This window comes from Erpetoichthys calabaricus, chromosome 3 (assembly GCF_900747795.2).
Source record: "Erpetoichthys calabaricus chromosome 3, fErpCal1.3, whole genome shotgun sequence".
NCBI classification, from domain to species: Eukaryota; Metazoa; Chordata; class Cladistia; order Polypteriformes; family Polypteridae; genus Erpetoichthys; species Erpetoichthys calabaricus.
In genome coordinates, this window is record NC_041396.2 from 94,385,513 (window position 1) to 94,412,646 (window position 27,134).

General features: G+C 40.3%; 1 protein-coding gene across 7 annotated transcripts in view; it reads right to left on the bottom strand.

Moving 5' to 3' along the window:
* The window catches only part of LOC114648243 (transcription factor SOX-13-like), a 194,990-nt gene that overhangs the window by 15,970 nt on the left and 151,886 nt on the right, over positions 1-27,134 (bottom strand). For 6 of the 7 annotated variants that reach the window (XM_051924603.1, XM_051924605.1, XM_028797156.2 and 3 more), the window contains 5 exons: positions 25,652-25,793; positions 15,841-15,947; positions 5,841-5,931; positions 5,443-5,613; positions 4,501-4,717 (listed from right to left, as the gene is read on the bottom strand). In XM_051924603.1, the coding sequence (XP_051780563.1) occupies positions 4,501-4,717; positions 5,443-5,613; positions 5,841-5,931; positions 15,841-15,947; positions 25,652-25,793 (728 nt within the window). The remainder of the gene's footprint in view (positions 1-4,500; positions 4,718-5,442; positions 5,614-5,840; positions 5,932-15,840; positions 15,948-25,651; positions 25,794-27,134) is intronic. The other variant, XM_051924604.1, reaches the window with a different exon arrangement.

The window sequence follows — 27,134 nt, forward strand, 5'->3', positions numbered from 1 at the left end:
TTCAAATTTTGCATACAGTTATTGTGTAAAAGAGCTATAAGGAAACAGTTATAAATACCATTAGGCTACACAAAATTTCATTTGATATGAAAAGTCCTTCATGGAAATAGATTTAATGTCTAATGATGTCATACTGGTGCTGTCTTAATACTATAAGAACTTGCCATAAGGACATTTACAGAAATCTGACTGCACTTTGTTTAATTTGTTTACAGTCTGAGCAAGGAGGCATCTGGTGCCACTGTGGCTCTGAACATAAATTAAAAACTGAACTTTTTTGTTTGTACATGAGGTCACTTAGTCTGTGGCTGTTAAGTTTGTTTGCATTAACATCAAAAGCATAACATTCTTAAATCCCTGCTGCATCAGGCACAGGGCAGGAACCAGAACAAAGCACCCATCGATCACACTGCTAACTCACACATACATCACCGATGAACCTAAAATGTGCTTCTTTAAGATGTGGTAGCAAATCTGCATACTGTGCAGAAACCTGCACTAGGGCAAGCCGAACACCACTCTTCAGATGTAATTTGAACCTATATGAAGAAAGTCTTATTTAAAGGCAAATGCTGACATTTAAGTGTTATTTTATTTTACCTTGCATTAATCTTGGCATCATGTTACACCAGACATGCTATACTGCAATATGACTTTTTGCAAAACAATTCCATGATCAGCATTTTTAAAATTTTTTTATTGATAAAACTGACAGATTTTTCTACCGCACTGCTCTGCTTTTTGGTGAACAGGTGTACTAACAACAGATTTTAAACACTTCTCCCACTCCCTAAACATGTTGTTTGCTCCTTAATTTGGCCCGTTTAACTCTTGAACCAGAGATCCCTGATTTGCTGTTTTTTTGCATTAAAGTGGTTAAGCATTCATTGTAACAAAACAGAAACTGGTTTCTGCTCGTGTTAAACATAATAGGAAATAACTGCCATGTTTATGATTTTTTTTTGTTATTATAGCAGTCTTAAAAATCACCTTTTTAAAGGGAATTGTCAGTGTCAGGAAAGCCTAGTTAGCTACACGGCTGGTGCATGGATAAGGCAATGAGGCGATCATCTCAGGTGGAACTTTAGTCAGTGCGACATTTTAATGCAAGCCTTTACAATACGAAAATGTTAGGTATGAACCTTAAGAATTACACATACATTCAGTGCCTTATCTATACACTTCTTTTAAAAATGGTAAGAAATATTTTATTTTTAAATTTGGCATAACGTATTTTGCAGCACCTCAACACATGGCAAGAATTAAAGAGAATTAAAATGTTGTATGTGTATTTCAAAGTCACATGTCAGTCCATGGTATTGGTGTTCATTTTCCTGAAATCTACCCCAAATCTGCAAAATTAATAAAAATGAATTCATCAGACAGCTGCAGCCTTCTAAACAAGTATAGCAGCTACATACTAGTTTCAAAGTCTTTACAGCCCAGGACATCTGCAAACTAGTCAGCACATGATGGCCAGTGCTCAAAGATGTTTTCAAAGAAATTGTGTCTGCCAAATGCGTCTCTCACAAAATTACACTTTTGAGGTTTGAGATTATGTAAGACACATAGAAACCGTTTTTTTGTATTTTGCATTTCTTTTAAAAACTTAATTTGTGTCATGAGTAAAAACAAATTAAATACAGGGGGTCCTCGGGTTACAACGTCTCGACATATGACGTTTCGTTTCGCTCACTCCCATAAAAACTTAAAAAATTGAGACGTGAGAAGGAATAAAAGGTAAGGATTTTTTTTTACACTGATTTTTTCTGTTACTACAGCACAGTGTATAGTACAGTTTATGTATGTCCTTTTCCTTTTTCTGTGGCTTAGTTGTGTTTTTATGTTCTAGATTATGATTTTGCAAATGTGTTAGGATAGGTAAGTGACTTAGGCTAGGGTGTGTTTCGACTTACACCAAAATTCGGGTTACATCACTGTTGTAGGAACGGAACTGTGTCGTAACCCGAGGACCCCCTGTATATGGACTTAAAAAGTTTTCGGGTACCTTAGTATTTAACCCATGAATGTGTGCAATGACTTACGATAATGGTAGTAGCGGCATTAGAATTTTTTTTTAAACATTGCAGACCCATAAACTGTAACTATGTAAATAATATGTGGGCTCTATAACTAAACTGATTAGCCTTCTTCTTCTTTCGGCTGCTCCCGTTAGGGGTTGCCACAGCGGATCATCTTCTTCCATAACTTTCTGTTCTCTGCATCTAGCCTAATACCATTAAAAATGCAATGAAACAATAATGCTTTCTTATATTTACCTCTGATCCCTCTGCACATATTGTTGTTAATGAATGCAAATAATGCAATGTTTTTATGCAATAAATGGAGAACTTCAGTTTTTCTAGCTATAGAGAACTTTTTCAACATGACAGGAGCAGGAGTAAATGTGAAGAATACAATCATCAAGTCACTGGAGGTGCTAAACAACATAGGATGGGATTGGTGGAGTTTTAATGTAAGCCTATTTGAGAGACGCTTATACTCTGAATTAAATTCATCTTTAACAGTGCATTTATAGACCACATTTACAGTCCTGGTAAATCTGACTTTGCTGTGTTTGTGTCTAGTCTTCTATGCTAATTTGAAGATTATTATTTTCATTATTATTTCTAGATTATTCTCTACATGTTGTTTGCACTCCTCCTCTCAGTGTTTATGACAGGTTGGTGCACATACATATCACATTGTATATATTCTGATAATACAATTTTATAAAATTTTGTGAATTTCTGGAATCTGTTTAAGGTGTCGCTTACAACTGATGTCTGTTAAGAGCCTCATAAGTTTACCCCGCAGTTTTTAGTTGGCAGGACGGAGTTTGAAACGAACAAAAGTGTTCAGACAAGTGTGTGGGACAAATATTCACATTAAACAGTTGAATTGTTATTAATTCATATTTTTCTTTTTGCTGCTTTAAACTATTCTTCTTTTATTGTTTTATATTTTTTCCAAAAGTAATTTTGTTTATGTCCATTGTTCAGAGAATGTACTTTATTGTGAAGTCCGTATAGCAATACGTAATATATGTGAATTAAGAGTATCATTTCCATGCCTAGTAATGATAAATCTGTTATACAGGGCTTTGCAGTTAAAAGGTAGCAAAAATGCACCTTGCCTCATGTGGCATTATTCCCTGCTTAGCTATGTCAGCTGATGCATGTCTTCTGGAGGGTGCTAGTTGACACATGATTCCTAAAACAAATATGTAATGAAAAATAAATATTTAAGGTTACATGTGTTATAGTTCTGCTGAATCTATAAAGGGGTAAAAGAATCCCCTTTATGATATTCTTTAACCACTTAACACCTGCCACAGCACTTGACCAGATCCCCACTCTACAGAGCTATTCTGCACACTTAAATTACCTTCCACAAGTTTTTTTTTTTTTTTTTTTTTAACTATAACCTTCATTTCTTGTGATTTGTTTTAAATTTTTACTAAATAGCAGAATTTTGATTTTGTTTTTAATGAATGTTTTTGCAAATCAATAGTATATTGAGAAGGAAATACTTAAAGATTATTACAATGCAACATTTAGTATATTCAGTAACTCCATTTGTGAAACACAAATTGACTCACCATGCTTCAGCTTACATTAAAAAAATATGGATGGGCACTGACTTGTTTTACATATTTTGCACTCAAGGACCAGAAAGGCACATAGCAGAGTAAATGGCTGGACGAGAGGACAAGGTGCAGAGGACTAAAGAAACAAGTGCATTTAACATGTTTAAGTAATCAAGTGCGATTTTGAATGGGTTTCATATATGCACTACAGGCATGTAAATGTCTTGGTCCCACTTTTCTCTTTGATAATGCCACTTTCTGTGCACAGAAAATCCCATTTTGTGAAGGGAACATTTTCAAAGTGAAGCCTATGTCAGTGCATGAGTCGTTAAGTGCTGCTTGCTTTGCAGATGCACCATGAGCAAAAAAAAAAGCAAAAATGTTAATTACAATGGAGCATGAAAAGACACAAACATATAGTAGCACTTAGAACTTTTAACCTATGTTTGAAATATATTTAAATATTTACTTATTTTTAACATGAGTATAAAAACTTTCAATTTTGTATAATTTGACAGCCCTAAACTGCACATAGTCAGACTGCACACATGCAAGCTCACAGGGCAGCAGTTGTGAGCATCAAAAACAAGCATGTAAAATTGTATAAAAGGGGAATCCTGTATTAACTTTTTCAATTATTGACTGAGTAAGTTTTCACCTCGACTAAAAAGTGTTTGGCTTATTTTTTTAACGTTTATGCATTATATAGCAGCAAACAAGGAGTAGATGGATTTGCTCTTATGATGTTAATATAAGAAGGCTTTTCTAACTTCTAAAATAAGTGAAAACTTTCTCTGAAAATTTCACTCAAAGCATTTGGTTAGAGAGCACTGTTTCCTAAGCACATGTAACCTGACAGAACAGAAATATGCTCCGTCAGAACTGAAAGCACTTTGAACTGAAAAGCCCACCTGCCACTGAAGCTGGAACGAGCTTCCTGACGACGGTTTTTCATCATTGCCTTGTATTCGCCAACCCGCAGCCGCCGACCCTCCACAATGCAGGTGCGTTTGGGACGGGGCTTGTACTTGTAATCGGGGTAGCGTTCCAGGTGCTGCCTGCTCAGTCGTGCCTGCTCCTCATAGTACGGCTGCTTCTCCTGATTTGACATTGCCTTCCAGCGAGACCCTGAAAATCAAGTTAATGTAAGTAAGAGAAAATGAGAACAACTTGTTCAGCAAGCCACTTTAAAGGACCTTTTAACTTGCAGAAATTATAGGAAAGCAGAAGCATTTGTACATCACTTCACTTGTGAATTTATTTAGCATGACAGCACATCATAGTCAGTGAGGGTCATTCTGATTTCAGCAGGTGCTCAACCACTTAAATCGAATTTAAAAACAATCTAACAACATATGTAATGCAAAGGAACATAAACATACTGTAAGGAATTTTCATATAATAAGCAAGTCTGCAAATAAGAGCACCTAATACATACATTTCCTTCTGCTCCACTCACTAACAATTGTTAAATACTTCAACTTGACCTACATTAATCCTGACGTCAGATATGGTATGTGATACAGTCCGATAACAATTCATTCTTCCTTCATTGTTGGCAAAGCAGTAGCTATGCAGGATGAAGAACAGTAGTAGTGACAGCACAGGCGACTTGAGTCTGCATTCAGCTGGTGTCATCTCCCTGGGTCCCCAGGAGATCATGAAAGAGCAGCAGGTGCAACAGCTAAAATAAACTTTGCAACGTTGCTGCTGTTTGTTACAGGCACTCTCTTTCTCTGCCACCAAAGGCTTTCAATAAAGTATAAAACCTCAAAGCAATTGAAAATTGTCCATAAGGACTTACATCATTATTATACAAGGATGTAGTTGAAGAATAAATTGTCCTAGCTCACCTAGTATCTTGCTGATGCTAGAATTGTGCATGTCTGGGAAGGCCTGTAAAATGCGACGTCGTTCATCTTTAGCCCACACCATAAAGGCATTCATAGGCCGCTTGATATGCTCAGCAGATGGTGGTCTGGAATCCGGAAAGCCTCTTGACCCCATGCCCGAGAGTCCACCTGCTGAGAGACCAAAGAACCATTAAAAGCTATGCTTGGCAATCATTCACTGCCTCATCCACTCTTTCCTTGATGCTGAGATTTTCATTATAGCCTACATTTATACAGTAAATGTCTGTGTTAAAGACTGTAAGTTTCAGAAATACACAGAATTAAAATTAAGAAGTACCACCATCAGGACACCAGGGGTGTGTCCCAATCAATATATCCCTGTCCATCCCTGCACCAACCTTCAGAGTCACTACTGTTGTTGTCTTCTTGTCGGGGGTGCCCATCTTCTGTCCGCTCTCTTGAACGAAGAAGTTCTCCTCTTATATCCTCCTGAAATTGATCAAAACGTTGCAGTAACATGTTAAAATAACAATTTGACTTACCCTATCACACAGATATCACACGCCTGACACATATGCATACATCCAAAATGAGCAACACCTAAACCCACAAGAGGAGAATGTAGAAACTCCACATACACAGTGATCAGTCAGTACTACTGCACCATGCTGTCACCCAAATTACATCTTATCTCAGCAAGCCAAGTCAAGTAGGTCAGCCCAGACTTCCCTGTCTCCAGCTACAGATTCCAATTTTTCCTGGAATATTCCCAGACATTCTCAAGTCAGTCAAGAGATTTAATCCCTTCAGCGTAAGGATTCCCTTTGGGAATGCCACATTGTCTCTACCCAGTAGGATGTACCCAGAACAGCACTAGGATAAGCTGCCCAAGGGGAATGTTTATGAAATGACAAAACCACCTCAACTAGCTCCTTTGGTCTGGAGGAGCATCAATTCTACTCTAAGGCTGTTCCAAACCATTAAGCTTCTCAGCCTATCATAGAGTGTTAGCCCTGCCACCCTATCAAGAACTCATATCCTCATCCTTTCGGTCATTACGCACAGCACATGACCATAAGTGAGGACAGGGACTTAGATAGACCATTGAATCAAAAATTTTGTTTTTAGACTTTGCATCTGCTTCACTACCACTCACTGGTACAGCACACCCGCAGAACAGCTGCTGCCACTCCAATCCACTTGCCAATCTCACGTTTCCTTTTTCCATCACTCGTGAACAAGATCCAGAGGTAATTGAACTCCCCCACTAAGGACAGCTGTTCCCTCCTTACATGGAGAGATCACTCCAATCACTTCTAAGAGGGAACCATGACCTCAGACTTAGAGGTGCTGATCCTCACCCCAGCTCCTTCACACTCGACTGCAAATCTCTTGAGTTTGTAACGAAGGTCACCATCAGATGTGGCAAAGAGTAAAACTTGATGACAATATCTCCATTACCAGGGTCTAGTCCATGAAGGTCTTTGCAGCCTATGCCTGAGACTAAACCAGCACAGCACCTGACACTCACCCATGACTTGTAGGTTGTGAGCCTACAAGACGTCTCCACATCAACATTTTGAGTCGAGCCTGCCTTGCCCAACCACCTGGAGCTCATCAATGAACAGCACCCCTGGGCCTGACCCCAGATAAACCTATCCCAGGCAGAGTACACTATTTTTTAATTTGTACCATAATGAGGGTAATTGTGAACCATTCCTTGTCTGACCTTTCAGTCCAAACTTGTTCGCTACGGGAGACCCCACTAGGAACACAAAGCTGCAGACGACCTAGCTCTGATTGGTCATAAGCCTCACCATTTTACGGTGATGGCCTTGGGTGTGGGACCCAAAATACAATGAGGCTTGATTCAATGTTATAGAATTTAAAATCTAATCTAATCTAAACTGAGTTACTGATAGCCTCATTTATAAAACCGTAATAATAATGACAAGAGCTGCTGTTGGGTTCTTCAGAAAAAAAACAGAAACATGTGCAGGAAATCATAACGTAAAAAAACGAAAACACCTATAAAGCTGCTCTTAACAACTCCTAACATTAGAAGGGGCAGCTAATCCATTTAGCCTTCTGTTTTATATATTTCTGGTAATTAGGTTTATAATTGGAATTTCTGCCTCCCTGCTATATCGGCTTTGTTCTCCATCTTCTAATTCAAAATTTTGAGATTACTGCCATTTAATCTCAGCTCATTGTTCTCTCATTGTGGGTGGAAAGGGGTTATTGATAAAATCCAAAGAAATGTAAAGATATTCTCCACTCATAAATATATTCTGCATTTCCACATTGTAGTATTTAGCCACTACATGTGTTTTGGTTTGGTTTTGGGGTTTTTGAGGATTTCTTTTTTTTTACATTTATTTTTATTGTCAATTTCATGGGTTTGTTTTTCATTACTGTCTTGTTTGATCTGTTAGTTGATGCCACATTGGCCATGTGTTACTACAGTCCTGTTCATATTGTTGTATTGTTGTTGTATTTCCAGTGTAAATATCACTGTGTGCAGCAGGTTCAGTATTTATTGGTGAATATCCCAAAACATGTCTAAATCTTACCGATAGCTAATTTCTTTTACAAGCAAGCCTTAGTGTTAGGCTGTTTGTACGTGGGGATTAATGTTGCTTGGCAAATTTTGCCAAAGCATTATTTGCAGCGAATGTGCTGCGTTTGCATTCCCCCTTGTTCATCAAATTATTAACTGATAATTCGACTGGTTTAGGAAAACATTTTTTTCCCAGTGCCCCATAATGATTTACAGCCAACATTGTATGGAACCGCCCCCCAGGTGTATAATGTTGATCATTTGCATTACAGAATCTGTGAGACTTAGTTAGCAGTAAAAATGGATAAGTAAGTAATGCAAGATCTCAAAATTTTATTTTTATGAAGCATGCAGCATAAATAACGAGTTATCTCTGCTTGTTGCCAAATGTGCAGGTTGATCTACAGGTTCCATGTCAATATAAGAGAAGGAGGCACGTGCCCTATGCATGCATAATTAGCCATGTGGAGAGAAAAAACAAACCTTGAAGGAGCCTGATGCCCCCCCTCCCAAACAATGGAGACTCTATGAAATAAAAATAATAATAACGAAAGAAGAAAAAAGGGCAAAGCTTTAGCACAGACAGTTTGGAGATTCTTCAACGCAACTTCAAAAAACAGACCAAGCCAGAGCGTGGCTTCAATCATGACACAGCACTTTGAATTTTCTGCCTTTAAAAGACCTATGTATTTTTTCTGACTTTCGACTATGATTTCGGCATTTCCGCTTTGTTTTGATGAAATATATGATTGCACTTTTCTGACTGTGATCTTTCTTCTTTGATCTCACGGAGGCACAGTGGTGCAATGGTTGGTACTGATGCTGCACAGCTGAGGTCACCTTTCTGGCCACAATAATCTGTCCTATATAGTTTGCACACATTTCCCTAGCCCTCAGGACCACTTTAGCTGACCTGACTAGATTATAATGGTGCAATCATCTTTAATCCTTCCCCATTGACTTCAATGCATTTTGCTGAGTTTGGCGATATTTGTGAACACTTCTGTAATTTCGTCTGAACTCGAGGCAAAGTAATTACCATGGAGTTTGCTCATCACTAGTGGGGATTTCATTTTTGACATTAGTTTTTAACTTTCATTTCCATTTTAAGAATATTATTTTTCATTACCATCTTGTCTTATTTATTTACTTGATGTCATGTTGTCCATCTGTTGTTACTTTCTGTTCACACTGACGCGGGAGAGGCAATTAGTGGCATCACTGGCATTTATGGCAATAAACATTGCACCATGCAGTAGGTTCAGTATCCCTCAAACATTTCTAAATCTTAGCAATACTTATCTTCTTTTATAAATAAGCCTTAGTGTGCAGTTTTAGTGTTTGGCTTTCAACATTGTGCCATTTACAACACTTGTGTTTGCTTTCCCTATTAGTTTTGGTTATTTGGTCCTGTCTATTTTCTGACTTTGACCTTGGTTAGATCCCTAACTAATTTATGTTTTTGAGCAGCCTTGTCATTGCCCATTTTTTTTACAAGCTAATTAATAATTCTGGTCACATGTCCAGTGATCATAATACACATACATGAGGGTTCCTTCCCCAACATCTAAGGCTGCACACTCATCGTTGACACTATAGGGAACAGATGCACTTTTATGCCTCACAAGATGGCTTTTCCTTAAAAGAAAAGTTGGCAAAAGCGTGTCCTGAAAAGGGCAACACAAAAGGGCAACCAGGAGATCTAGAGTAAGATGTTAAGTGAAAAGCTGTGGCCTAAATATAAAAAGCAAGGGTCAGAAATAAAAAATTTAAGTAACAAAGCAACAGCAAGTCACTAGAATTATCATAATGCTGGGATAACCAGAGCGCTGTGCCACCATCTTTTATTTGCCTACAGCCATGACATCACAAGTCATAAGGTCATGCGATTCAGAATGAATGATCAAACCACAATTAACCCAAAGAGCAGAACAGAAAAATAATCAAATTCAAACATTTTAAGCAATGTAATAACTTCAGCATCACATCTTGCATACTGTTTCTGGAATTACATGCCATTTCAGCATTTTACTAAACAGGCAGATATATAAAGTCATATGTATATGCATAGGGGACAGTGAAGGGCTCTGGTGATGGCACCAGGGGATGGTGTTCTGTGATAACACCTTCTCTGTTCCTCCTTCTGCTGACCGGAAATTGATGGCTTTTACACCGCTGACACCACTTATGGTTGTCTGTCCACCTGGACCTACCTCTTCCTGCAGAAATATTTCACGGTTGGAAGAACTGCTGTCTGAAACGACACATCTTAATGCTCTTACTTGCGCTTTTTTTTTTTTTTTTTTTTTTTTTAATCTTTTTGAGATTTCAATTATACAGGGCTTGCCTTTGGGTACCCAAATATTTCTTACTGTCTCTGCTTGTTGATTACAATATTCATTAATAAGGGCAAAAGGCGTCGATTTATATAGCACCTTTTAATCTTCCCAAGGCACTTTTTTTCGTTAGCAAAATGGTAACAAGTTTGTACAGCTAGAGCACAAGCAGGTGGCTTGCTGGAAGGTAATGAATTACCTTAGCCATACCAGTTCAGTTTTACTAAAGCTCATACATAACAATTATCTAATACAAAATGACTTTCCAGCTTCAAACGAATAGTACAATTGATTTTATGTTTCTATGAATGGAAACATCACTCATGCTGTGGTGGCGATTCACTTTGTATAACAAATGGATAACACTAGTAGTATCTAGTAGTCAGTTACTTCTGTACAGCATGACTTAACAAGCATGATGTTTAGTTTTAGCCAGTCTTGCAAAGCACTGATGACAACGCCTTAATACTGGAGCTACCTATGGTGTGTCAGTTACTGCTGTGTAACAAGACCTTAACAGAGGCTTTGTTTGTGTTACACTGTAACGTGAGACTATTAAGAGACTCTAGCAAACAAAAAAACTTTATTCATATATATACAGTTTCTTATTGCAATGGGCATCGCAGCAAGGTGCCTTACAAGTATAAGGTTATGATTACCATTTTTCAAATATCTATATTTTTCATTTGGAGTGCTGGCACTTACTCAGGAACTTACTTAGGATGACACAGTATGCCAACTGTAAGAATTGAACTGGCAGCTTTTTGTTTATAATTAATTCCTTAAATCATTGGACCACACAATGTCCTGGACAAAGGTTTTGCATGCTACATCTCTGATGGTGTGAAATTGTTCTGATCTGAAAAACTTCAACTACCTACAAAGATCATACTCACCTTTAAATTATGAAAGATTATTTGTGACAAAATGAAATGCAATCCAACATGCATTTCATAATGCCATGCATATACACATTTTGGCACAGTTTTATCGTGTCATAGTTAAAAACTTCAACCAAATGATTGATTGCTTTTTAATATGGCATGGAATTTTACTTTAAAATGCAATAAAAAAGCATGTTGTATTTTAATTCCTGTCCATATATTGTGTATGATAACTAAAAGTAAAACAAGTATAATGCTTTTCACTTAGCGGCTGCTCCAAGTGTATTGCATTTCAATTCAAGAGTGCTCATTAATCATGCCAAAACTGAATGTAATCAAATGACCAATCAGCATCAAAAGTTGGAGCAAGGAGTATCAACAACTGAGGTAACAATGTTCTGACCTGTGGCAGAAAGCATAAGTTTCATCAATTTGGAGTGATTAACTGAAACAGTGACAGGTATGTTTTAGGTCTTGTTGCTAAAGTTTACTGTTATGTTTAGTTGTCTAAATAATGTATTACCTTATATCAGTGGTTCCCAACCTTTTTTTGGCCATGCCCCACCTAGGCCTCTATAAAATCATAATGTCCCCCACTGTAACATATACCTTATTCTTATTATTACCTATTCAAAAAGTGAACTCCTACTCGCATGGAGGAAGCCCATAATGTCATTAATTTGGTCTAAAACAAGCTTCCAAAGAACATGGAAACAAAAGAGGGAAAGGATAGTTGAAGTACTGACAAAGAAATCACTAAGAAATTGTTAAAGAAAAAATACTTAATATGAAGTAATATGAAAATACAGCAAATACACTTTTGAAAACATATAATAAGAGACATTATATTCATAAATATAAAATAACTTTAATGACAGCTTTTTCTGTAATATTTCGATCATTTTATATTTTTGCTATATTGCAAAATTTTATAATCATTCTTGCAATTCATATTATTTTAATGGTAAAAACGATTTCTAAGTAGAAAAACCCAAGCCGGTTGTACAATCATAAATTAAAGGGTTCTTCACCATCCCTTCTATGTTTATATAAATGTCTCTGTAAAAATAAAAATAAAAATTGTTTATCTTTTTCTATCATTTTTAACAGTGAATTTCTGTGTTTTCATTTTATAGATTGTTTAACGTACCTAAATTCTTGAATTGCCCCGCCTAAAAAATCAAATTGCCCCCCAGTGGGGAGTGCGCCCCATGTTGGGAATCACCGTCTTATATCATATGGTTTCATTCTTCTTCTGATAGTCTCGACGAATATGGTAGCAAGTACTGTCTTCCTCAAGCATATTTGGGAGGATAATAGTGTATGGATGTACATAATCATGTGCTACAGCTCCTCAGGACATTAGCTCTTCGATTGTGTTCTAAGGATGTTACTGTAGTAGTTGGAAATTCTTCTCCTGTTGCTGCTTCTGATTTACCAGTCCTTCCCACCAACCAGCTGATATGGAAGAGAATGGAACTTCAGCTTCCAACTCTTCAATGAGACAATGGATCACATGCATTGCCTTATCGACTCCATGTTAGCCATCTTTAGCACTGGGTGTACACATTTGTGAATGGAACACCTCCTACCCCAACTGTTGATGCCTGCCGCCCCATCTTTTGACACTGTAATCATTTCATTACTAGTATATTCAGTTTTGGCTTAAGTAACGCATGCTCTTGAATCAAATTGCTTTACACTTAGAGCAGCCACTAAGCAAAATGCAGTACATTAACTTTGCTTTTAGTTAACATATGCAATCTATAGACATGAATTAAAATACAATACAGTTTTGGATTGCATTTTAAACTGACACGAAAATCACATGTCAAAATGAAAACCCATCATGTGCATATATATGCATTGCACTGCAATGTAGTTAACATGTTGGAATGCATTTAGTTTTGACATGAAAATTCTAACATAGTAAATGGCTTTATACTGCAAAGTCTTTGCCAGGCCAAAGGCTTGCTGCGGCGGCCTACTACACAGTTTGGCTGTCAGGGTAGAAAAGCCAAGGTCCACTGAAAGAGGTGCTTGCAACTGCCTTCAGCTGCCAGTCTTAAGGCTACTGATCACTGTCAGTATGTTTAGACCACTTGCATACTGGCTGCTGCTTTGGCTTTAGTCTGAAATTACTTTATCTTTAGAAAAATCAGCGTATGTCAAAAATATTTAACGACATCCCCAAACAGACTACATCATGAAATACACATTCTAATTATTAATAACACTGCATATAAAATAATCGAACGATTTAATGTAGTTTCTATCACAGTAGGCCCATACACAAACATAATAATAACAATAATTCATTTTATTTAAAGGTGCCTTTCATAGCCCCTAAGTACACCTTACAAAAGTAAAACAATATAATAAAAACATTTAAAATAAAGTATCATTACGTCAATGTAATAATAAAAGGGTAAAAACCATATAGCCAAGGAGCAAAATCAGGGAAGTGGGTAAGTCTAAAAAGATAAGTTTTAAGTCTGCATTTGAAATTGGGAAGTGAATCAATGCTGCAGATATCTTGAGGGAGGGAGTTCCAAAGACAAAGAGCAATGAAGCTAAAGATCTAAAGCCCATGTTAGATAAGCGAGCAGAGAGTGTAACAAGGAGGTCTGAATAAGAAGATCTAAGAGTGCAAGCACGTGTATAAATGTGGAATACATCTGAGAGATACTGGGGTGCCAGATTAAGAAGAGCTTTAAATGTTAACAGCAAAATCTTGAAATCAATGCGATATTTAACAGGAACCCAGTGGAGTTCACATTGTTATGGTGGTTCAGGTAATAATAATGAGCAGCAGAATTCTGAATCAGCTGGAGCTTATGCTAAAGCTTGTGAGGAAGACCATCCAGTATAGAATTTCAGTAATCAATGTGAGATGTTACCAAAGCATGTACAAGGATAGCAGTACTATTAGATGTAAGAAATAGATGAAGATGGCTTATACTATGAAGGTGAAAATATGTAGACCGGATAATGTTATTAATGTATGCTTTGAAAGATAGAGGGCTGTCTAATTCAGCATCAAATATAGAAATTTAGCAATGTTCAGTATTACTGAAGACCAGCACAACTGGCACATGGTGAAGGAGGGTGGCTACAGTCACCCATTCCTCTCATTATATGCTAATGCTATATCTACCCTTTTCCCTTAGCTGCCTCCAGAGTTAGGATCAAAGTCTTTAGACATCAAATACCCCTAATCCTTGTATAATATGATCGGTCAAAACACTTTAGGCACAGAACACCCTTAATCCATGCATAATGTGCTCAGTCAAAAATCTTTAGGCAACATACTCCTTTAATCCTTGTATAATATGGTCGGTCATAATTTGCTCAGGACTCCATTATACTACTGTACATTTTCTCCTTAAAATGCCTCTGTTGACACGTCAGCACTAATGGATTCAAGATGATCAATTAGTTCATTGATATGTGGTACAGTGTAGCACAGTGGAAGTGTGCTTTGCTCATAAACCAGAGATACACAGAGCTAAAAATCTTCTGCTATTTGGGTTTGGTGGAGCAGTTAAGGCACTGGTACCTAAACCCCAAGACTGCCCATAAAATTCCCTCCAAGACTCACTATGTCATCCTGAGCAACTGACCTAACCTGATTGTGCTCCCTCTGTAAAGAATTTGTGCAAACAGTTGTAACACAGCATTACTCAGGATAAAGACGTCCGCTCAGCTGTCAAGCATGCAGCTCTTTCAGCAGTTGTAGCTTTACTCTCTTCTCTGGTATGTTTTTATAAGAACAACAAAAAAACTGTCTTGATGAAACCCAACCAGTGCTAATCACATAATAAGAACCACGAAAGCATGGGGAATTTGCTATAACATTGGTTTGTTAACTAATCTTTACAGACAAGTGACAGAGAGTTGGACTAGTGAATTCCAGAGGATGATAGAGCATATCCGAGCAAATAAAAAATGTTGTTAATGATCTTATGATTCTTTTTTCTTGAACCATAACAGTTGCTTCTAGGGTTCTTATCCTCTTTAATAAAATCCCTTTGTGCGTCCAGGTGTCCGTGTGTGTGTGTCTTCTGGTGAAGTGCGCATGCGCGGGGCATGGTGCGATGAGCGACATTACTGTCATAGAAAGTTAGAGGCGTTTTACGGAAATACAAACCAGTATTACTGCGAGAGGAAATTAAAGGCACACAATACAGTGACGCATATTACAGCCACATACAAGCCAATATTACTGTCAGAGGAGATTAAAGGCATATTACCGACGCGCACGCCTGTATTACTGCCAGAGAAAATTAAAGGTATATTACGGACATACAAGCCAGCGGACGTACAAGACAGTATTACTGTTAAAGAAAATTAAAGACACACAATACACGGCGGCAGCCCACGAAGAACGGTCAGCTCAGCAAGTAAACATCAACAAAAGAAAGGCTGAAAGGAAGAAAAATATGACCAACAAAAAGAATGAGGTCAAAGTTCCTTGCCATTTAATATAGACTGTTCCTACTAATGTTTATGCACTACTGTTCTAGCGCCCGTTATTGTAACGGGCTAAATGACTAGTGTTTTTATAAAAACTCATGGAAGCAATTCAGAGGTCAGGCTTCGTTTCAGTAGATTTTACCTTTCGGTCAGAGCTATCCCTGTCATGTCCATCAATCCCATGGCTACGTAGCAGTTGTCTGGCATCATGAATAGCCTTTGTCACGGCATCTCCTTCACCAAGAAATCCTGTGAAAACAAGAAGTATAAGCAGGGCATCTAAAATGTGTTAATAAACCCTCAGAAAATGCTGTTCCTTTCACAACATTTATATATTAACTTGAGATTTTTTTTGCTAAATCAGTCTTTTATATTTTATATCTAGTCGATGTCCTTATCCAAGGTTTTTTACATAATCAGCTGTCTCCATAAATTTTTATTTACATCAGATTTAGAAAGTACTCAGATGCCTTCTGCACACTTTAATTTATAAATGGATAAATTTGCCATTTTTGCCCATCAATCTACATCGAATAACCCATAATGATAAAGTAAAAACATCTCAAGCATCCATCCATCCATCCATCCATTGTCTCCCGCTTATCCGAGGTCGGGTCGCGGGGGCAGCAGCTTGAGCAGAGATGCCCAGACTTCCCTCTCCCTGGCCACTTCTTCTAGCTCTTCTGGGAGAATCCCAAGGCGTTCCCAGGCCAATCGAGAGACATAGTCCCTCCAGCGTGTCCTGGGTCTTCCCCGGGGCCTCCTCCCGGTTGGACGTGCCCGGAACACCTCACCAGGGAGGCGTCCAGGAGGCATCCTGATCAGATGCCCGAGCCACCTCATCTGACTCCTCTCGATGCGGAGGAGCAGCGGCTCTACTCTGAGCCCCTCCCGGATGACTGAGCTTCTCACCCTATCTTTAAGGGAAAGCCCAGACACCCTGCGGAGGAAACTCATTTCAGCCGCTTGTATTCGCGATCTCGTTCTTTCGGTCACTACCCATAGCTCATGACCATAGGTGAGGGTAGGAACATAGATCGACTGGTAAATTGAGAGCTTCGCCTTGCGGCTCAGCTCCTTTTTCACCACGACAGACCGATGCAATGCCCGCATTACTGCGGATGCCGCACCGATCCGCCTGTCGATCTCATGCTCCATTCTTCCCTCACTCGTGAACAAGACCCCGAGATACTTGAACTCCTCCACTTGGGGCAGGATCTCGCTACCAACCCTGAGAGGGCACTCCACCCTTTTCCGGCTGAGGACCATGGTCTCGGATTTGGAGGTGCTGATTCTCATCCCAGCCGCTTCACACTCGGCTGCGAACCGATCCAGAGAGAGCTGAAGATCACGGCCTGATGAAGCAAACAGGACAACATCATCTGCAAAAAGCAGTGACCCAATCCTGAGCCCACCAAACCGGACCCCCTCAACACCCTGGCTGCGCCTAGAAATTCTGTCCATAAAAGTTATGAACAGAATCGGTGACAAAGGGCAGCCCTGGCGGAGTCCAACTCTCACTGGAAACGGGTTCGACTTACTGCCGGCAATGCGGACCAAGCTCTGGCACCGATCGTACAGGGACTGAACAGCCCTTTATCAGGGGGGCCGGTACCCCATACTCTCGGAGTACCCCCCACAGGGTTCCCCGAGGGACACGGTCGAATGCCTTTTCTAAGTCCACAAAACACATGTAGACTGGTTGGGCAAACTCCCATGCACCCTCCAGGACCCTGCTAAGGGTATAGAGCTGGTCCACTGTTCCGCGACCAGGACGAAAACCACACTGTTCCTCCTGAATCCGAGGCTCGACTATCCGACGGACCCTCCTCTCCAGGACCCCTGAATAGACTTTTCCAGGGAGGCTGAGGAGTGTGATCCCTCTGTAGTTGGAACACACCCTCCGATCCCCCTTCTTAAAGAGGGGGACCACCACCCCGGTCTGCCAATCCAGAGGCACTGTCCCTGATGTCCATGCGATGTTGCAGAGGCGTGTCAGCCAAGACAGTCCTACAACATCCAGAGCCTTGAGGAACTCCGGGCGTATCTCATCCACCCCCGGGGCCCTGCCACCAAGGAGTTTTTTGACCACCTCGGTGACCTCAGTCCCAGAGATGGGGGAGCCCACCTCTGAGTCCCCAGGCTCTGCTTCCTCATTGGAAGGCATGTTAATGGGATTGAGGAGGTCTTCGAAGTATTCCCCCCACCGACCCACAACGTCCCGAGTCGAGGTCAGCAGCGCACCATCCCCACCATATACAGTGTTGACACTGCACTGCTTCCCCTTCCTGAGACGCCGGATGGTGGACCAGAATCTCCTCGAAGCCGTCCGAAAGTCATTCTCCATGGCCTCCCCAAACTCCTCCCACGCCCGAGTTTTTGCCTCAGCAACCACCAAAGCCGCATTCCGCTTGGCCTGCCGGTACCTATCAGCTGCCTCCGGGGTCCCACAGGACAAAAGGGTCCTGTAGGACTCCTTCTTCAGCTTGACGGCATCCTTCACCGCCGGTGTCCACCAGCGGGTTCGGGGATTGCCGCCACGACAGGCACCGACCACCTTACGGCCACAGCTCCGGTCAGCTGCCTCAACAATAGAGGCACGGAACATGGCCCATTCGGACTCAATGTCCCCCACCTCCCTCGGGATGTGGTCGAAGTTCTGCCGGAGGTGGGAGTTGAAGCTACTTCTGACAGGGGGCTCTGCCAGACGTTCCCAGCAGACCCTCACAACACGTTTGGGCCTACCACGCCTGACCGGCATCCTCCCCCACCATCGAAGCCAACTCACCACCAGGTGGTGATCAGTTGACAGCTCCGCCCCTCTCTTCACCCGAGTGTCCAAGACATGTGGCCGCAAGTCCGACGACACGACCACAAAGTCGATCATCGAACTGAGGCCTAGGGTGTCCTGGTGCCAAGTGCACATATGAACACCCCTATGCTTGAACATGGTGTTCGTTATGGACAATCCGTGACGAGCACAGAAGTCCAATAACAAAACACCGCTCGGGTTCAGATCAGGGGGGCCATTCCTCCCAATCACGCCCTTCCAGGTCTCACTGTCATTGCCCACGTGAGCATTGAAGTCTCCCAGCAGAACGAGGGAGTCCCCAGAAGGTATGCCCTCTAGCACCCCCTCCAGGGACTCCAAAAAGGGTGGGTACTCCGAACTGCTGTTCGGTGCATACGCACAAACAACAGTTAGGACCCGTCCCCCCACCCGAAGGCGAAGGGAGGCTACCCTCTCGTCCACCGGGGTAAACCCCAATGTACAGGCTCCAAGTTGGGGGGCAATAAGTATACCCACACCTGCTCGGTGCCTCTCACCGGGGGCAACTCCAGAGTGGTAGAGAGTCCAGCCCCTCTCAAGGAGATTGGTTCCAGAGTCCAAGCTGTGCGTCGAGGTGAGTCCGACTATATCTAGCCGGAACCTCTCAACTTCGCGCACTAGCTCAGGCTCCTTCCCCTTCAGAGAGGTGACATTCCACGTCCCAAGAGCCAGTTTCTGTAGCCGAGGATCGGACCGCCAAGGTCCCCGCCTTCGGCCACCACCCAACTCACACTGCACCCGACCTCCTTGGCCCCTCCCATAGGTGGTGAGCCCATGGGAAGGGGGACCCACGTTGCCTCTTTGGGCTGTGCCCGGCCGAGCCCCATGGGTGCAGGCCCGGCCACCAGGCGCTCGCCATCGAGCCCCACCTCCAGGCCTGGCTCCAGAGTGGGGCCCCGGTGACCCGCGTCCGGGCAAGGGAAAACGCCGTCCAAAATTGTTTTTCTTCATAGGAGGTTTGGTTAACCGCTCTTTGTCTCATCCCTCACCTAGGACCAGTTTGCCTTGGGTGGCCCTACCAGGGGCATAAAGCCCCGGACAACAGAGCTCCTAGGATCATTGGGACACGCAAACCCCTCCACCACGATAAGGTGACGGTTACATCTCAAGCATGTAACCTTTCAATCTCCATTTGCTTAAACTCCTTTCTTATAACTCATGCCTCGAAGTTCTGGAATCTGCCTTGGTTCTTTTCCACACAGAATGGGAACCAAAATTGCATACAGTACACCAGATGAGGCCTCACCAGTGTGTCATAAAGCTCAAGCATAACCTACTTTGACTTCTACTCCACTCATTGTGCTATATAACCTAACATTTTCTTAGCTCTCCTAATGGCTTCTGTTCAGTTTTACACCTCCTACTGTGTATTGAAATCTAACATTTTTACTTTTCATGTGTAACACTTCGCATTTTCTAATATTAAATTACACTTGCTTAAGCCTGGATTCTGCCCTGCTCTTTCTGTAATGATCTGGTTAATTCTTGGTGATCTTCCGTTTTTTTCCTAGTTTAGTATCATCTGTAAACGTAACAAGCTTGCTATTTATATTCCCATTTAGATTGTTTATATACTGTATATTAAAAAATTAGGGGCCCCAGGACTGGTTGCTGAGGAGCAGCAATTTTAATACCTCTAATTCAAAAACTGTTTCTTGCAGCACAACCCTTTGCTCTCAGTGCTAAAGTCAAGTTAAAATCTTCTACCGACTATGCTTTGAAATTTCAAGTACTTAGTTTGATCCCAAGCTTCTCATGTGAGACCTTATCGAAAGCCTTCTGAAAATGAAAACCATCATATGCATCTCTCTTATTGTATCCTTTTGTTGCAGAAACACTACACTCCCCAACTAAACCCATGCTGATGCGCCTCTTCTTCACATGTGTCACTCAATATTTTCCTGAAAAATTAACTCCATTAATTTACCTGTGATCTGTATTAAGCTAACATGCCTATAATTATTTAGATTAGACTTCTTAAGTAATTATTTAACATTTTCTAGGTTCCAGTCTGTAGGAGATATGCCAGCTTACTAAGCAGCTGTTTTTGAAAGATACACATCAATGACTTATACACATATTTGAATACTCACTAACTTCTCTAGGATAAATGTTATATAGTGCCAGGATAATTGTTTTGATTGCAGAATTTTTAATTTAATATAAGCAGCACTATACTGCTACAGAACTGATTGACTTTCGCTGCACCAAAGCGGCTCTATGTTGAGGGAGTGGATGTAGAGATTTGCACTGCCATAAGAACTTGGGGGTCCACATCAATGACAGGCTGAACTGGTCTCATATTTAGAGAGGAACTATATAAGGAAAGACAGAGCAGAGTCTTTTTGTCTTAGGAGACAAACCCTTTAAAGGATAATTTGGTATTTTGCAAGTTGAAGTTATTTCTTCACAATTTTTACACAAATATTAATTTGCCACATAAAATTGCATTATGAAGTGTTAAACAAAAAATACCACATCTGTTTGTATAGCTTTCAGTGGGACTAATGGATACACAGGTTCACAGGCGAATGAAAAAGCCTTAACACTTACCAAATATGTCCACTTTGGAGCGGCAAAGGTTTTGTTGTAAGAAAATATTACATTCGTATTTATGAGGTATCCTTGTGATAGCAAAAGGAAACTAGAAGTAATTCTAGAAATAAATTCTACGCTATTGTGTGCCTGGCTGGTAATATCATTTTAAGAGAGGCCCACTGAATTAACAAGCAGGCTCATTTGTGGGACGCTTTCTCAACCTTTCTGGAGGTAATAATAATAAATTACATTTATGTAGTTGTTATGTACTAGAGGTGCTTTACAATGGGGGACAGTAGGAAGCCACTTCAACCACCACCAGTGTGCAGCATCCACCTGGATATTGCAACAGAAGCCATTCTTGTGCCAGTACACTCATCACACATTAGCCATCAGGTGGTGAAGGGGTGAGAGAGATAGTTAGCCAGTAAAGAAGTGATGATTATGGGCCACATAAACAGGCTGTAGTGTTAACAGCCATACTATGGATTTTTTATGACCAGACAGTCAGAACCTCAGTTTTACAGCACAATGTTCCTGTCACTTATATAAGACATAGTTATCCACACACAGACCATGAGGTAAAGTGCTGCCTACGGGTCATTATGAACAATGCTGCACATCCTCGAGGTGAGACAATAAGGCCAGGTTTATACTTCATGCAATGCGACACATGCTCCAGAGGATGCTACTGCTACAGAAGCGTTTTACTGTTTATACTTGCACGTGTACTTTACACAAATCAGGAACCAGGTGGCAGTGCAAGATATCATCATGGTGAGAAAACGTTCGGCTTCGCTGTATTGTGAATTGCCACAATATCACTGAAAAGGATGTTTAATGATTACATCCATCAATCCCTGGACGGGGCATCAGCTCATCACAAGGTGAACACAAGCACACACACACACACATACACTAGTGTCATTTTAGCGTCACCAAATCCCTAAAACTTCATGTCTTTGGAAGGAAACCAGAGCACACTGTGGAAACCCACCAGGAAAACATGCAAACTCTATTCAGGGTCCACCAGGGACATGACTACATGCGAGGCAGACTGTGCCATCACAACATGTGTAATTATTATCAGTATTCATTTTTTAAATGAAGTTAATGACTTTTTTGTAAAATGTAACATACATACTTTAATGCATTTCATCATGAAAATGATATGAAGTATAAATCTAAGGATTCTAAATGTGCAGAGAGCTGGAATATCATAAATGTAATGTGTTCTGTGTGTGGCGATCTATTGTTGCTGTCAGTTCAGAAGGAAGCCCCAAAAGCACGTGGTGATTAAAAACTGGGTTGGTTTTAAGATGACGTTTACAACAGTCTGCTTTAATGATAAAGTAAACTACTAGGTTAAAGTGGACATTTTGAGATTAAAGCTAAAATTTCCACTTTAATCACAAAATAGATCTTTTCACCATGCCCTGAATTTTTTTCTCTGTGGCTCAAATACACAGCCTTACATTCGGATGCTGTTGTGAAGGCGCAAAAAAAAAAAAAAAAAAAAGACGGCACAGCAGATGGTATTGTGTTATTATGTTGGGGAATATGCGACGCTTAAATATAAAAGCACCATGGATGGATGGATGGATGGATGGATAGATAGATAGATACTTTATTAATCCCAAGGGGAAATTCACATTCACATTGTATGTCGCCATTTTGCTTTACGACATCGGTACAAAGCTGTTGAAGGCGGCAGCTCACACCCCCTCCGTCAGGAGCAGGGAGAGAGAGAGAGCCAGACAAAAACTAAGTCAAAAATCAATACGTGCCCTTTGAGCTTTTAAGTATGCGAAGCACCGTGCAGCATGTCCTTCAGGAAGCAGCTGCACACAGAAGGTATCAACGTCCCTATCGTCTAGGTGTGCGAACAGCCCCCCTGCTCACACCCCCCTGCGTCAGCGCAAGAGAGAGAGAGAGAGAGAAAGTAAGTTGGGTAGCTTCTCAGCCATCTGCCAAATAGCGTCCCTTGTATGAAATCAACTGGGCAAACCAACTGAGGAAGCATGTACCAGAAATTAAAAGACCCATTGTCCGCAGAAACCCGCGAAGCAGTGAAAAATCCGCGATATATATTTAAATATGCTTACATATAAAATCCGCGATGGAGTGAAGCCGCGAAAGGCGAAGCGCGATATAGCGAGGGATCACTGTATAAACGAACCCTAACATTGAATACTTTTAGCCAATTAATTATTCAGTAGAAATTTGTCAGGAAATGCTACTGGGGCTCCTTTATACCTATGACAATACACCTTTATAATGCCTCACTGTGACTATTTATTTTATCCTTAGTCAAGTCAGAAGTTTTTCTTTTAGGTAATTTTGGTGTGAATTTAAAGGGGTCTGTCATTTTTTGTTATCTATATAAAGAAAAATGTAAATGTTCGTTTGTTCGAAACCTTAAATCTCCGAAAGTTCTTCACCGATTGCTTTGAAACTTTGACACAACATTGCATTTGAATACGCGCGTGTTTTTATATACCTATATTATATACATGTCACACGTGTGACAGGTAAAAACATGCTTTTTTTGAAAAACAGCACCATCTGTTGGACGTAAAAGCAACACACACTATACTAAATATTTTACGATTCCATTTCAATGTTTCCGATTTATGATCCATTTACAATTTCCAAATTTCCAATTTTACGATTCCATTTCAATGTTTTCGATTACATTGTTAAGCGCACATAAATGTGGAATACTGTAACTCCGTTAAATCGATCAAAAACATTTGTAAGTACGTGAATAAAGGCAGCGACATGTCAGTTTTTGGCGTGATAGGAATGCGGTCATACATATCGATGAAATCGCACAGTATTAGGCTGGAAGATACATAAGCAGCAATGAAGCTGTATGGCGAATTCTTTCATTTCCCATACATGAACGAAGTCCAGCTGTTGTTCACTTAGCAGTACATCTAGAAAATGGACAACGCGTTTATTTCACAGCTGCAAATGTGCAACAAATAGCCCTGAATCCACCGGCTACAACGTTAACTGCTTTCTTCACGTTATGTCAAAATGATGCGTTTGCAAAAACACTGCTGTATTCGGAAGTGCCTACATATTACACATGGAATGCGAGTAGAAAATCATTTGAACGACGCAAACGAGGAGAGCGAGTCGATGGACAACCTGCCATATTCAAAGAAACTATGATAGGCAGACTGTATACTGTGCATCCCAATCAAGATGAATGCTTCTTTCTTCGCATGCTGTTGGTAAATGTGCCCGGTCCAACATCTTTCCAGCAATTGAGAATTGTTAACGGCGTTACACATGCCACTTTCCGCAGTACATGTCAAGCTCTGAATTTATTGAAGAACGACAGACACTGGGATGTATACATTAATGACACGTGCAACACATCACATCCAAATCAAATTCGTGCATTGTTTGCAATCATATTGACCGCCTGCTCTCCTTCACGTCCAATCACAGTTATGGGAGAAATATAAATCGCACATGGCTGAAGATATTTTCCGTCGAATACGCAAGTAAAATTCAAATATAAACATGGATTTCACAGCAGAAATCTACAACTAAGCGTTGATAAAGATTGAAGATTTGTGCTTAGAAATCGCGAACAAAGTTCTCAATCAATTGGGAATGCCATCACCGAATCGATCTGCTGCTGCTTCATTCGATGTAGAATTACGTCGTGAACAAAATTACAACACGGGTGATCTTTGTCGTATGTGCAATCAAATATTCCTAAGCTAACGCTTCAGCAAAAAGGCATTTACGATCAAATAATACAAACTGTCAATAACGGGGTTGGAGAAATCTGGAAATTGGGAACGGAAAGGTGCCGGTTGATCTGACCTCAGGATGAATTTCATTGCCTCATAACTTCTGCAATTTAGTGACGTCAAAAGAAAAATTGGTTGAAAAAGTATTTCCCATATTCAATCACAATTGGCTGAGTGAACAAGCTATTCTTGCGGCCAAAAACAAAGACGTCTACGAACTTAACAATATTATTCAGTCTAACATTCTGCACAGACAATGGAACAACAAAAAATACTGTATACCCACAAGCATTGTGAAATTAAACATATTAGAAACGTGCGCTTTCTCTTTTCTTTCTTTTCCATTTAACCAGACTGAGCCACAGCAACGCGTGGCCGGGTACAGCTAGTAATAAAATAAAGTACTCTATATCTAGGCAGGCAGTGTGGCTGAATAGTTAAGGCTATGGACTTCAAGCCCTGAGGTTGTGGGTTCAAATCCTGCTATTGACACTGTGTGGCCATGTGCAAGTAACTTGACCTGCCTCTAATAGGGAAGACAAAAGGAATGTAACCAATTGTATTTCATATGTTGGATAAATGCATCAACCCAATAAGTAATAATCAATTCTATCTACAATTTCCTAATTAATGAGTAATTTATGGATGGATAAATGCTTTTGCAGCGAGTGCTGCTTAGTCATTGCATATGTTCTAAACCAATAAACCCAATGAATGATCTATTTGAATATGCTTAACCATGGTCATTTTTGTCTTCATCTGAATGTTAAAACACAATAATGTGCAATGACACTTGGGATTCTTTCACTTACCCAGCGGAAGGCTTGGTCTGGGAGGGCTGTTTTGAAGATCCAACGATTGTCCGAAGCCCACATCCAGGCATTGGGGGCTGGAGGATTTCCGTGGCTCTAGGCCTTTTTGTTTGGACGTAAGGTTAAGTGGTTGAGAGGCCTCCTGGATTTAGTGAAGTATAAATATATTCAGATGATAATCGAAATTTTTAACTTCATTACATGCTCATTAGTTCAAAACTGGCAACCAAACAGGAAAAGTAATATCTAAATAAATGTTTTTATTCTAATACACACAGTTATATGTAGGAATTTCAAAACCAGTGAAGACAAATGCACTGGGTCACAGAGTGAATGAAATGAAGATACCCCAAAACTAATTCAGAGCTACTGTTCAAGACGAGAACTCATACACTCATGTTTGACACTAGAGAGAGAGCAGCACTTGTTCTTCCAGCTCTCAGCCCTGTTGTCAGTAGTCCGCATTTACTCAGGTTTATGTGGACACATTACTTAACTCCACAACATTACTGTTTTGCCATGATTTTGACAATTGAACGTCCTATAGTGTCTTTTCCCAGTGTCTATTTGAATCCAGTGTTGTGATATAAGATTTTGCATATAACTTGATAAATATTTTGTATGTCTTTATTTGTAATTTAGGCAAAGCAATGTAATTCACTGTTACATTAGTAAGAAGCATTCATGTTTACAAATTTTTTAGGAATGGGTCTCTTTGAATTTTACGACAGAGTTGGGGGGGTGTGCTTTAAACCAGTTGGGCGAGTCATTCTCTGCTAAAGTCTTTCAACCCCCGCAAGGAAGCCAAGCTGCCATATAGGTTTTGGGAGATGCAGGTTTTAAGATGTTGTATTCCCCCATTGGTCTGAAGTATGGCTGTTTGGAATTGGCTTGGATCAGAAGCGTTTAAGTACCATGATGTCCTATTGGCTCTAGGGGTTGGACAGAGAATCTATAAATCTGCTTGCTCAACCACATTCTATCTCTCTTACTAACCAACATATGATGAAGAAATATCTCTCTTTTACTAACCTCTGATGATGAAGAACAAAGGATGGAGAGCACAACTTGGCAGCCATATTGAGGCAGGCAATGCAGCCTGTTCTGAAGAAAGCTGAATGATGCTTTAACTAGGGACATTTTAAGTAACTACAAGTCTGTGTGCCGCCTGAACTACACATCACCATTTAATCAGATTGTATGGTTGCTAATATTCAAATGTACATTGCATATTGTTATTATTTATGACTATTATCAATAATACATTATTTTATGTGTAGCTTAACTCCTGCTTGTCTTTTTACTACACCTAATTGCCTATAGATATAGAAGGGAAGGTGGGGATAAGTTATATACTATAATACCTTATAAACAGTGGTAAGTGTGTGAGGTTAGAGGCATTCTGATAAAGGCTACATCTTAATAATACAATAGGGGAAAGTAGAGCAATATATATTACACTACCAAGAAAAAACAATCCAGT